Below are 14,455 nucleotides of genomic sequence, written 5' to 3'. Positions count from 1 at the left end.
TAAGTATTTTTTGATTTAAAGGTCAGAAGCTATAGCTTACATGAACAAAAAAAAAAACACAAACATGACACTTAATATAAATAATTTTATACTGATTTATTCATTAATGTGCAATGTTATATTTTTAAAACATATTATGAGCTCTAAAAGATTTTCATCATTTTTACAACTCTTTTGATTTAGACCATTTATAAATGTTAAATCATAAAATAAAATATTAAAGTTACCACTGCATCTTTCTGAAAAAAAAATGCAGTTATTAATATATAGTTCATTTATAGTTATTTTCAAATATTCAGTGCACTGCAATTATAAAAGAACTTTATTATTGTTTATTTAATTCTAACAAATAAGTTCTTGTTAAAAACTAACCAAAATTATCGGCATATCGGGTATCGGCAAAAATCCAATATCGTGCATCCCTAATATATATAATTACTTTTTAATAGTTTTTCTTTCTGCTGCATGGGTATAATCTCGCTATCAAAATGCCAGCAGTAAAATCATGATTAATTCAACCATCATGGCAGAACATGAAGCAGTCAAATGTAGGACGGAGGACAAAGTCATTTCATGCAAAAAGGGATTAAATCAAAGGTGATCAGCTATCAGAGTTTGGTTTGGAAAGAAGTTTCTGGTCTATTTTTACACCATGTCCTAATGATGTGACATGTTTCCAACATAAAATTATTTTTTCTTCCACACAGTGACAAAATCCAAAAATAATTGGTATTTAAAGGGACAGTTCACCCCAAAATGTACATTGTCATTTATTCACCCTCATGTTTTTCAAAAATTGCTTGACTTTTTTCTTCCATTGAACACAAAAGGAGACATTTAGCAGAGTGCCCGAGCTGCTCTCTTCCAAACAATAAAGGGGATGGTGACCAAGAGTTGTCTAGGACAAAAAAAAGCACCATAAATGTACCCCATATAATTTGTTTATATAAAGCTAGCTTGGTGTTGATATAATTCATTAAAAATCCAACCTTGCTTGACAGCTGTAGAATCTTTTATTGTATGAAAAAGTGCAGTGAGAACATCCTCTTATAGATATTTCTCCCTTTGTGCTTTTATGACTTTCAAGAAAATCAAACTGGTTTTAATAGATATTAGGGTGAGTGAATAATGACAGAAGTTTAATTTTTGGGAGAACTATCCCTTTAACAGCTATGTAAAGTGGAATTTTAGACCAATGAGATTCCACTGTGGGCGGAGCTACCCAGTGTAACATGACAAAAACAGTAACCATGTAATTGACTGTCACATTGCGTCTAGTTAGGACTCTGGACTTTTTATTTGACATTGTAATTCTTATTCAGGTCAAAGTGCAGCTAACAATTAAACTCCTATGGCACAGTACAATATGTGAACAATTGACAAAATCATGTCCAATTTCCGCTATCCTCTGCGGATCTCCGCTCCAGCCCACCGGCTGCAAAAGATCCAACAATCTGACGGAGACCAGCGAATTAAAATCTAAACACATACAGCTTTTCCAGATGGTCTCGATTGCGAATCATACTGGAATGAATAAATATGACTCCATTAGGGTCCTCTCAAAGAGGAATTGGTACACAACATGCAAATTAGCCTTCAGTCGCGCCGGCCACAATTCCTTGGAGCAATTCTAATCCGTTTCTGCTGGGCAGCTACCATTACTATTGTATTTGAGAACAGCGCACATAATTTCCCATGAGGCCGTGCGAGAGCTCTCCACCATCGGTGCGCCGGCGTAATTTAAACACACAGCAGCTGTTCAGTGTGCCATGTTCAGTCACTGTGTATCCATCTCCTCTGAGCCGCTGTCACACAAACGACACATGACTGAACTGAACATTACGAGTCATTAGTCAGTATAGAGCTACTAGTTAATAGGGGGATCATTTTAATTCAGTATTCTACTCGCTCAGCAATTATTACAACAAATAATTGGAAAAAGAAATACAGAAGTACTAAAACATGTTTAAGTATATTTATAGTCTAATCCAGAGTTTATAACTGGTTTTGCTTCAGTTTAGGATAAGATAAGATAAGATAAGATAAGATAAGATAAGATTTCAGTTTAGGATAAGATAAGATAAGATAAGATAAGATAAGAGATTCAACAAAAATGCGCAGAAAATCAAGCATGCTGAAGAAATATATATATATATATATATAAATAAATAATAATAATAAAATAAAATATATGAATTTTTAAGTTTTACATCAGCACATAAACACAAATAATATAAAATAAAATAAAATAAAATAAAATAAAATAAAACAAAATAAGGTATGGGCTTGTATCGCAAATCAAATAAATAAAACATGTATTTATAATTTTGAAAAAAGCACACAGCATAAAATAAATAAAATTATAGCACAAAAGTCAACAGAAATGCCCATAAATTCAAACATACAATAGAAATATTGAAAAAAAATAAATAAAATAAAATAGATGTATTTATATGTTTTACATTAGCACACAAAATAAAATACAATTTAATGTGGTCTGAGCTTGTATATCAAATCAAATAAATAATGTTAATAAATTATTATCTAGTGAAAGTGGTTTGCCTGCTAACATGTGGTACAATTACCACACAAAACCCTCTCTTAAATGTGTTCAATTCAAGTTTATTTGTATAGTGCTTTTCACGATATAAATCGTTGCAAAGCAACTTTACAGCAAATTAAGTTTCTACAATATATTTTGTAGTAGCTTATCAGTGGTGACTGTCAGTTAATGTACAAATATGTGTATGTACAATCTATTTGCTTGTGTGGGTATATCGCTTGCAGTACACCCATGAAACAAACATGAAACTTGATAAACTGCGAAAGAAAATAGTACCCTTTATATATATATATATATATACATATGTGTATTTTCTTAACATATCTTTATTTTTTATTATCTGTGTGGTGGTGTTGTCTCTGTGTACTGGAAACTGCTGTCATCAAAAATTATTTGTATGTGCAAACATTCTTGGCAATAAAGCTCTCTCTGACAACTTCTGACTTGAACATCATATTGATCTGTGTTTCTGTGTGTGTGTGTGTGTGTGTCAACCTCTATCAGACGGGTCTTGTCGTAGTCTCTGCGGTGCTGGTAAATACACTGGCTGAGCACTGAGTAAACTCTCTCCAGATGATCCACACTAAAGCCGTCACTTTTCACAACCACCTTCTCCAACAGAGCCTGAAAGAAAGGAAAATAAAACACGATTAGACATAATTAATTCTGTCTCAAAAAAAGACATTTCAGTCATCATTTACTCAAGTTAATGTCATTCCAAACCTGTGTAGCGGAAATTTTGAAGACTGTTTTTAAAGCTCTTTTCCATGCAATTTCAATAAACATGGAGTGAAGCTTTCAAACCTCAAAAACAACACAAAATCATCATGAAGGTAGTTTATATGACTCGTGAGCTTATTTCAAGTCATCTGAAGTCATATGACAGCTTTGTGTGAGGAAAAGACTCAAATTAGTTCATAAGAGAAGTTCATGAAAGAATCGTTTGAATTTTTTCAATTAATCATTTGATTAGGTTCATAAAACCAGTGATTCATTTGAATTGGACTGATCTGGTTCTTCAGTTCAACTCACTGATTCCACCCCTTCGCAGCAGTTAACAACAAAATGATCAGTGGAAAACAACTTAATTTTTAATCTGTTTCTACACAAAGCTACAGAAGACTATCAATTTTGATAGTGCTTTTGTGTCTGTATTTGCTTGAAAACTTCATTGTAACTGCATGGAAAACCACATCAGGTCTTTAGAATGTCACCTGTTGCGCTCCATGAGTTTGGAATGACATGAGGATGAGTAAATAATGAGCATTTTGATTTTTTGGATGAACTACTGCTTACAAAGGAAGCATACTGTTCAAAGGTATGATTAGATTTGAAACACTGCAAGATTTGCCAATGCAGAAGTAATATCCTTAGCTCAGTGCTGCTTATTAGTATTTGATTTGTTAATGGCAGGAATAATGCCACTAACATAATGGGTTTCCTTTTTTTTGGAGGGAAAAGCACTTACACTTGAATGAGTCATTTTTGTAAGTAAGATCTGGCTCTAAAGGAGGCATCTGGAAGTGAGGTAATGAATGAATCACATAATCCTCAAATACACACACATCAAGCATTTTTGTAAGGTTCATGCAGACAAAAGAGCAGCACAGTCTGTCTCTCGTTCTGATTTTCGTGGGGAAGTTTGACCTGCACCTGCTAATAAATAAAATTTCAGCCAAGCATTAAAGCCGCTGATGAATGTGCGTCCTGCGGTTTGCTGCGCTGCTGGAAAATGACTGTGGTGTTTGGAACAGTCTTGAACAGGCTTAATTTGAAGTTGAAGCTTAATGACATTGTTTTAGTTTCCAGAGACCGCGCTACAAACATGCAGTGATAGAAATGGGAGCTGACAGCTAATGCAATTTGGAGGAAACCTCACAGGTGCCAAATCCAGCTCATCACAGCCACAACTCAACTTTCTATGAATAGAACCATGTTCAACATGCTTAAGCCGGTTCTCCAAAATACTATCATCTCCAGACCCTTTCGGTGTGTAAAATTGCAACATCTGTCTGATTGGATAACACAAAAGCATATTAATTCTGGTTTTCCACAGTTTCTGACCAACAAATCAGTTTGTGATTACTGGAAAATTAATAGTTATTTTATAAACACAAAAACAGCAATTTCTGGCTTGGAAAATAATTCAGAATTAAATGATATTCACTATAAAAATATAAAAATTTTCCAACATTATATACAGTATACATACATATATATATATATATATATATATAATTTTAACAGTTTTATATTTTAAATAATTCAGTAAAAAACAGTGGTAAAATTTAATTATAGAATTTAATTTTAGTTCTTACATTAAACAAACATCTTGCATTTAACATTTTGAATCTACAGTGCAATGACTACAGTGGCTGTTTGGTTGCAAAGAAGTTTACTCTGACTGAAAAAAATAACAAATCATTTTATTTCATTTTAAGCTACATTAAATACCTTTAAAAAGGCTGAAAAAATAGCTTTTTTTTAGCTGAATCAACCAGCTCTAGTTATATACTACTCACTCAACATTCAAGACCCTAATGGATTGAAAAGGAGTCATGGAAATGTTTGAAATGACAGTCTGTAACACCACTCTACTGGCATTTTCAAGAGAAATGGAAAGCATTCAGAACAGAAAATGTACCGTGTTAAATGTACACATGAGAACTGCACGCGCGCGCACAAAAAGTGGAAAAATAAATGAACATTAACCGAGAGGGTAACCTCCAGAAGATAGTTTGACCAGACGCACACCTGCAAACGAAACGACTGTGACAACATTGAACTCCCAACATGTACACCCAGGAAGGGAGGTCAGCCATCTTCAAAAGCAATTAAGATAACGGCGACAGCTAATTAAGGCACATCATAATTACCTTCCATTTCATGGGCATTTCATGGGCAGCTCCAGAATGCGAGTATTTACTGTTTGCACTCGGTTTAATTAAAACGCCTCAGACTTCACAGTGGCCTTTCAATTGACATGTTCATCACAACGATCCTCCGGCCAACTAAATATAAATAGACAAGTCATTACTCGGACTGCACTGACCTGAGTCAACATAAACAGTGCTGCTTTCTGATAAGGATGGACCCAGAAAGAACAAAGCGCAAGGAGTGTGCCCAGATTACCAATGGACGGCAGTAATTGAGGACTTGGGTTTGGTTTTGGGGAGACATTTAATGAGAAAACACATCCCCTGCGGACAGGTTTGAAATTGTATCTTTGCAACACGATGACAGCCCCTGAACCAATGAAAACAACCAAATGCGTTCATTGAAAACCACTGGAGGACACTGAAGGTAAATATCTGTATACTGAAGAGCACAACAATGGAAAACAACCCCATTCCTCAGAAAGCACTGAAGTTCGTAATATACAGATTCTACTAGTGACTTTATTTGTTAGATAATCATGTATAACTGGCTGAAATAGAAATCAGTTCCAAACTCTATTCAAAACTTATAAAAATGGAGTAAATAGTGTAGAATAAATGTTCATGCAATTGTGTCCTTAGCTATCATAAGTTATTGCGTTTCATTATTTATTTTTTTCACCATGACATTACATAAACACATTATTAGTCCATAAAGTGTGGTAAAATTGTTATATTACTTGTAGATTAGCACTATATTAACTGATTGTCAGCATTTTATATCAGCATTATATTTCTATGCTATCTACATTTTTAAAGACTAGTAAATAGTCAGTTGTAAAATAAGAGCAAATCAAATTACAAGCAATAGCACAAAATAGCCTTCTATACAACAAAGATTCAAAGAGAAACGGTGCATTTCAGGCAGGTCTAACAGTGATTTTCAGGTAGCCTACAGAAATGTAATAAATTATGCTAAACAAATAACACTATAGTCTTTATATCTTTTTTAAAGTTCAAGAGCTTTGAGTGATTGTTTTTTTCTTTGTCCTATTTTCTTTGATCAACATTAAAAACCCAGACAACAGCAGGATTATTGGAATTCTGTGTCTATCACTTTAACACCATGTCTACACCGCAGCAGCTTGAAGATGCGACAAAGCGGCCGTTGCTTGGACTATTTCAGAAATAGAACGGGGAATCCGCTTACTTTCGGGGATTTGTCGTGTCACGCCGCATCCTGTGCAGACAATATCACTGATTATAATAGGTTCTATTGTCTTGTGACACATTGCGTCGTGCGCGGTTCGTGTTCGGTTTCTTTCTCAGCTGTTCATGTTCACTTAAGAACCAACTACTTTACTAGGATACTCACAGAGACGGGCATTTTTGACATAATTTTGTGTGAATTTGTCCGTTCAAGTGCAGGAAGGAAGCAGAGCTCAAGACGCGGCTTTCAGGACCGGTCTTCAGATGTTTAAATTTCCCACTCAGCACGAGTAATGCGTGTCCTTTCATGTGTTCTAGCTCTTGAATATTTACATTGCAAAGGTTTAAACTTTTGTGATGAAGCAGCACTGACCCGTCAATTGTACAGAGCGTTGTTCACATTTGTTCACGTTTATGTTCTCACAACATTACACTGCGAGGAGATGCATGTCAGTACCAGGTGTAAACAGTTCTTTACTGTCTTCCTGTGTCTCGTCTCTCTCTCTTTTCCTCTCATTCACACATTTTTTTTATAAGGGCAGCGTGAGGCATGACTCACTGGCTGTAGGCACAGATAAATCTCTTCCTGTACTCTGCTTAATCTGGCCCCTGTGTAGTCAAGCCTTTGAACTGATTTACAGTGATTATAGAGGCTAGTCATGGGAGCTCATTAAAAACAACTCCAAAACTGTCTGTGAAGAAGGGCATGCAGGAGAGGAGATGCAGGAGACAGGAAAACATGCCAGATAACTATCAGATGAACTTATACAACACTATTTTGTGATATTATTGCATTCAGGGTGCCAGACTGTAATATAGAGATCAGACCCAGGCTATCCCTCATTCGAAAACTGAATTATTTGATATTGTATCCTTTTGTTTTGGTGCCCTAAGCACTGACTGGCTTTAATAACAAAACAAAAAAAACAAACAAAAAAATATATATATATATCAGGGCCTAAAACTAACTTTTTGCCAGACCTGCCATTGGCCGGTGACTTGAGGAAATTTACCGGCCAGAAATATTTTTTACCAGCCATGGAAAAAAAAACAGGCAGTTATGACACCAAAATATTAGATAATAGCAAAAAATCACAATCCTTGATTCCAGTTTCGATACCTGCTAAAACTACTAGTTTAACCAATAAAAATTTAATAGGCTACATTTTTAAAGACTAGTAAATAGTCCGTTGTAAAATAAGAGCAAATCAAATTACAAGCAATAGCACAAAATAGCTTACTATACAACAAAGATACAAATAGAAATGGTGCATTTCAGGCAGGTCTAACAGTAATTTTCAGGTAGCCTACAGAAATTTAATAAATTACGCTAATCAAATAACACTATAGTCTTTATATCTTTTTTAAAGTACAAGAGCAGTGAGTGATTTTTATTTTTTTTTGTCCTATTTTCTTTGATCAACATTAAAAACGCAGACAACAGCAGCATTATTGGAATTCTGTGTCTATCACTTTGTGTCTACACGGGCAGCTTGAAGTTGTCAACACTGGATGCGACAAAGTGGCCGTTGCTTGCTTGGACTATTTCAGAAATAGAACGGGGAATCCGTTTACTTTCTGCGATTTGTCGTGGCGCGCCACGCCGCATCCTGTGTAGACAAAAGCCTCGTTCAGACTGCCCAAATCCGATTTTGTGCATATCCAGATGGAATCTGATTTGAATAACTAACTGTCCACACTGTGTATTGCAACTGTGCATATTTGTATCTTTGTATCATATTTGATTTGTGTCTATAAGCGCTCTTTCGTTTTATGGAATGTGCGGTTTCTATGGCAATGCCTTTGCGTTGTTATGCCAACCGAAAAAAAAAACCAATAACAGCAACACAGTTTGCAATACAGATGTTGTCTTACGACATGACAACATGTTGCCGTCGCGCTGGATTATTATTATTATGGATTTCGTCTTATGAGGCAGCGGCAGAAACGCAGGAAGCTGGAATGTGCGGCTTTATTCCGTGCTGCCGTCTCCGCTGGTTTCAAAACTCAAAGAGGTGCGTATACTAGCAGTATATTGTCTTTTTCCGCTTGACTTGCAGTTCGCAACAACACAAGCTTGTTTCTGTAAAGACGTTCATTATGTTTTCTACAAAAACGTTTGCCGTTTTTATGTTTTACGTGGCGTGAAAACGTAAAAAAACTGGGCTAAATCCGATCTGACCGGTCACACTGAAACGGATTTCCAGGAATGGGATTTGAATAGGATTCCAAACCACATATGAATGTAGCTCGAAACGGATTTGCAAAAATCGGATTTCATGTAGTTCGTTGCCGTTCAGACTATTTAAATATGATCAGATTTCAATTGGATTTGCACAAAAATCGGATTTGGGCTGACAGTCTGAATGAGGCTAAATCACTGATTATAATGGGTTATATTGTCTTGAGACACATTGCGTCGTGCGCGGTTCGTGTTCGGTTTCTTTCTCAGCTGTTCATGTTCACTTAAGAACCAACTACTTTACTAGGATACTCACAGAGACGGGCATTTTTGACATAATTTTGTGTGAATTTGTCCGTTCAAGCGCAGGAAGGAAGCAGAGCTCTTCCAGGCCGGGGCTTCGGATGTTTAAACTTCCCACTCAGCGTGAGTATAACGTGTCTCCTTTCAATAATTGAATATTTATATTGCAAAGGCTTACACTTTTGTGATGAAGCAGCACTGACCCGTCAACTGTACGGAGCGTCGTTCACTTTTGTGCACGTTTATGTTCTCACAACATTGCACTGTTAGAATTTATAAAAATGTTACCGGCCATCTGGCGACTGACACGGTTTCATATACTCGCCAAAGCCGATTTTTAGTCACATTTGGCGCTTGGCAAGTGTTCATTTTAGGCATGGGTGCTAAACAATGGACCAAAGCAGCGTCGTTCACATTTGTTCACTTTTATGTTCTCACAACATTGCACTGCTAGAATTTAGAAAAAGGTTACCGGCCATCTGGCGACTGACACAGTTTCATATACTCGCCAAAGCCGAGTTTTAGTCGCATTTGGCGCTTGGCGAATGTTAATTTTAGACCCTGTATATATATTATGTATTATGATTACATAAAAATTATTATTTTGAACTTACTGTTGTTGATTTTTTATTGATTGCAATAGGAATTATTAATTACTTATCTATTTGTTAATTGTTTTGACTCTTAAAAACAGTCAGAAAACAGTCCACGGCATTACAGTAATATAACATGTTATGAATGACAGGAGAGAAAATGCTAAATAATTAGCAGTAACTATCACACTTCACTAACGTGTCAATTACAGGGATTAGGTGTGGAGCCTTGCTGTTTCTTTGGGTTGTTGCTTCGTCTCAGTGTCACTGACTGTGGGAGAACGGTCATGGATGGCAGATTCCCTCCATCAACCCTGAATAGAATGGTAATCCTAGCTTTAAAAGACACAGTCCATTTGACTTTCACTAGAAGACTCGTTTGGTAATAACATGACCAGCCCAGACATCAATCCCACAGATGGAGTGATACGGAGAACAAGCCGGTCAAATAACGCAAAGATTTACATTTTCACAGTTACAGCCCCGAAAACATTTTATTCTATAAAGTTTTCAAGAAAATCACAGGTTCCCCTACATACAAATAACACCCAAAGATATATCCGTATTAAATTTGTATTTAAAAGTACAAATATTGCAGTAACTGCTGGATGAAGCATTGCTTCACCAACCTACACAGATACACAAAGGTCAGAAAGTTATAAATATTTTGCAATGTAAAAATGCAAAACAAACTAGATTAAAAAAAAAAGAGAGAGAAAACGTTAGTCTGCTTGAGGAAGGTCAAGACTGACATATGTTGCAATAAATATTGATTTTCTCTAAACTTCTTTGCTTAAAAAAATGGCTGAAAAGTTATGCCACAAAGAAAAAAAAAGGTTTTACTTTTATATAACAATAAAATACTTAATATATGTAATATCTGTTTTATGAACACTGAACACAATGCTTTTAAATCTGATGTCATTTAAATTATTATATACACACACATACACATATATAATTTACCTGAATAACATCAGATTTAAAAGCATTAAATAATAAAACCAATACTGTAGAATTCTTATAACTGAGGGCTATAAGTTATAATGTTAAATAATAAATCATGTTAAATAATTTAGTCCAATTTTCTGAGATAGATTCAGATTTTGCGAGCTAGATTTAGACGGGCTGTGATTAAGATAGAAATGTTCAGAGAAAGAGAAGTTTTTAATTTTGATACGAATCTCTCATGTGCTCCAGCTGCAGAACATGTATAATACATTCTATTAAGACAAACTGAAAGCTGAAATGGTCAAGTCAGAGAAGTGGAAGAAGTGATGCACCTGCTGTGGAAGATCCACAGGATGAACTGTGCAAAATTAAACCTCTGAGATCAATTTGAGACATAAGGCTGTATTGTGCTGCACTGGGTGATATTACTATTTCACACTGCGATGGAAAAGAGTTTTCTTTTATTCCTAAAGAAAAGCAGACTTTAGAGCACAGATATTAAAAGAATAGTTCATCCAGAAATGAAAAGCACAAAAAAAAGCACCATAAAAGTAGTCTGCAAATTAAAATAATACATAAAAATAAAAAAACATTGAATATAGATGAAAAGCATAAGGACTAAAATAGTTTTGTTGTGTTAACCCTATAACGCCTCACATTTCTAAGGATCAAAACATTCCTGCCTTCTGTCCCCTGATTGATAGTTTATATTGTTTAGCAAGTAAAATACTTTTAATATAATTGTAAAAATGTCCACCTTCAGGTCTTGGTTCACAAGTCTTTTTTTTTTTTTTTTTTAATTTTGACTGATTTTTATAAAATATAAGGATAATATTGTTAGTAATATTTCAATATCATATAGGCTTTTGTGGAACATTTATTTGTTCATCTCTCAATCATCATTGTCCTACACTGCATTGCATGTTTTGCCCCCACTATTAAAACTACAGAGATTTAATCATAAAACTAAGCATTTAAATACCATCTTATATAATAAATAAATACATACAGTATTATTGGGAGATATAGAGTGACAACTGATATTTATATGTATTTTTTGCAAATAGTCTGTTATACTGTTATAAAGATCTCATTAATTTACAAGATATCAGAATTTCAGCTTACTTTTCAGCCATATAAATATCAGCAACTGCACCAAATTGCATATTTTTGCTCCTTTCGGGCATCTGAATACAGAGATGTTTTTTTCTCCTTAATTCTGAGCTCCATATTCCCCCTATATCATAGTGTACAAGCCATTGAAGTCTGATGTATGAAATGATACTTAACAAAAAAAACACACAAGCAAACCTTTTTTTTTTTTATATATATATATATATTTTGTCAAAGTGCAGGAAACTGTTCCATTTAAAAAAAAATATATATATATATTTTATATCTGACTATTTTGTCATATATCAGACTTTACAGGATTAAGAGTCTTTGCAACATCAACCCGACGTTTGAGCTACTGACATTATGTTCGACATAAAATCAATAACCTCTGGGCTTAAAGTGACACGTATCAACCAAATTTAGCCAAGTAGTAGCTACTAAAAACGAAAAAAAACAGACTAAAGTAAAAAAAAACAGACTTCAGGTTTGAACTGCCGAATATAACAATGTCTTACACAGTCTGATGTGCTGCCCAAAATGTCAAATCTCGAACTCTTGTTCTAAAACAAGGGTTAGGGTTCGGCCAATCAGAACCAATTACATGTTTGCTTCTCGTGTTGTCATTTTCAGTGACGGTAGCAGTAAAGCAGAGATATCGTCAAACTGGCGTGACATTTTTATGTGGTTTCTTTGTAATGCTCATGCATCTATTTTTGTGTACTACAATGAATCATAACAGAAACAATGGCCCCACCATAGCTCATTAGCACATAAATGGCATAATGCCTCGTCATCAGTGTCTAAATAAAGACGACTAGCATCATCTCACATATTAAGACAGACGTTCTATAAACTTATCCTTAGACGTCCTATTACTTGTTTCACTTCTGTTTCAGTTTTTATAACCATTTCTTACTATGTGTAAGTAAGTTGTTGTTTTTTAGCATGTAAGTTTGGCAGTGTTATTTTTTAGGATTACTGATAAACTACTGTCATTTGATTTATATTATTTGTATTTGTTATTCATTTTAATTTTAGTTACATTATGTCTGAATTTATTATGTCTGTATAGGTCTTTTATTACGTTTTTAGTTTTATTTAATTTGAGTTATTTGAATACTTCAACAAACTAAATGGAAATGGGTTTGGGTGAACAGTACCCTAGCACAGCACGCGTTTATGTTTGGCTAGCGCTCTAGCATAGCAAAGTATACGTTGCAAGTTGACAAGATCTATTTCCTGGCATGTGTTTTCCATCAGTTCAGTCAAGAGCTAATTTATTTGAGCTCTCTTCACACTTAAACATTCGGTATTGCTGAGAGAGCAGAAGTAAAAACGGACTGAAAAAGCTCTCTGAAGAATAAACTGCTAAAATCAGGTAAATATAAATAGGCACAATTATCAAGTTTAACTGAATTAATTATATTGACAATACTGAGCTCATTTAGACAATTTGCAAGCAATTTGAACACGCATCTGAAGCTGGTTAAATCTCATGAAAATATATTTTTTCCACCTCAAAAGCAAAAGATATATATATTTTGTGGTGGCTGTGCTTCAAAGGGGACATCGGATGCCCATTTTCCAGGTTGGTATGATTCTTTAGGGTATTCTTGAAATGGTCTCAGTGGTCGTGTAAAACAACACCCTTTTTACCTTGTCAAAAACCGCTCTGTTCACAGAGACTCGTTTCGGTACATATCTCTTTACATGCTAATGAGCTCTACTCACCCCACCCCTCTCTTTTGTGGAAGAACAAACGCGATTCGCAAATAATCATAAAAAATAAAAAGAGTGTTGGCACCGATAGCCTTGCGGGCAGCGTGCCGACATACAGTACCACTGTGTTTCGGGTGTCCTGTGTTTGAATCCCGACTCTAGGACCTTTCCCGATTCCGCCCACCCCCTCTTTCTCTCCCACTTCGCTTCCTGTCATGTTTGATCTGTCCTATCACAATAAAGGCAAAAATGCCCAAAACTAAAAATAAATAAATAAAATAAAAAGTGTGAGACTTGCTTCTTCTGGAGGTGCAGCTGGATCATGAACAATGGGTACTGATCCATCCTTGAGTTTTAACTTTTTAACAAAAATATATATATATATATATACACACACACACACACACACACACACACACACACACACACACACACACTAACTATATTCATATATCTAATTAATTAAATTATTAAATTAATATTAATTTAATTAGATAGTAAATATATATTGCATCATTACTGCAAAGTTTGTTTCCTATGTTTTTTTTTTGTTCTGTCTTACTTTTAGTTGTGTATATTATTTATATTACATTATTAATATACTTTTATTTATTTATTTATTGTTTCCCATATTCCCCACAAATTAGTCATAAATGCATAAAAGCAAGCAATAAATAAATGCAAGAAACCCAATACAAAAATAAAAAATAATACATAAATTACATGGGTGAATGTCACAAAAACATCACATTTCACCCCAAAATTAACAGACTTAGAGTTAATATATACTGAACAAAATTATAAACGCAACACTTTTGTTTTTGCCCCCATTTTTCATGAGCTGAACTCAAAGATCTAAGACTTTTTCTATGTACACAAAAGGCCTATTTCTCTCAAATATTGTTCACAAATCTGTCTAAATCTGTGTTAGTGAGCACTTCTC

At 34.7% G+C, this 14,455-nt stretch overlaps 1 protein-coding gene across 4 annotated transcripts in view; it reads right to left on the bottom strand.

Moving 5' to 3' along the window:
* Positions 1 to 14,455, bottom strand: part of LOC107697175 (ATPase family AAA domain-containing protein 2B-like) — a 150,478-nt gene that overhangs the window by 3,861 nt on the left and 132,162 nt on the right. For all 4 annotated transcript variants that reach the window (XM_016497846.1, XM_016497845.1, XM_016497847.1 and 1 more), the window contains one exon: positions 3,059 to 3,187. In XM_016497846.1, coding sequence (XP_016353332.1) covers positions 3,059 to 3,187 — 129 coding nt within the window. The remainder of the gene's footprint in view (positions 1 to 3,058; positions 3,188 to 14,455) is intronic.

The sequence above is a fragment of the Sinocyclocheilus anshuiensis genome, unplaced genomic scaffold (assembly GCF_001515605.1).
Source record: "Sinocyclocheilus anshuiensis isolate Anshui unplaced genomic scaffold, SAMN03320099.WGS_v1.1 scaffold38, whole genome shotgun sequence".
NCBI lineage: Eukaryota > Metazoa > Chordata > Actinopteri > Cypriniformes > Cyprinidae > Sinocyclocheilus > Sinocyclocheilus anshuiensis.
Note: the sequence above shows the minus strand (reverse complement) of the source record. Positions and strands in the feature narration are given on the sequence as shown.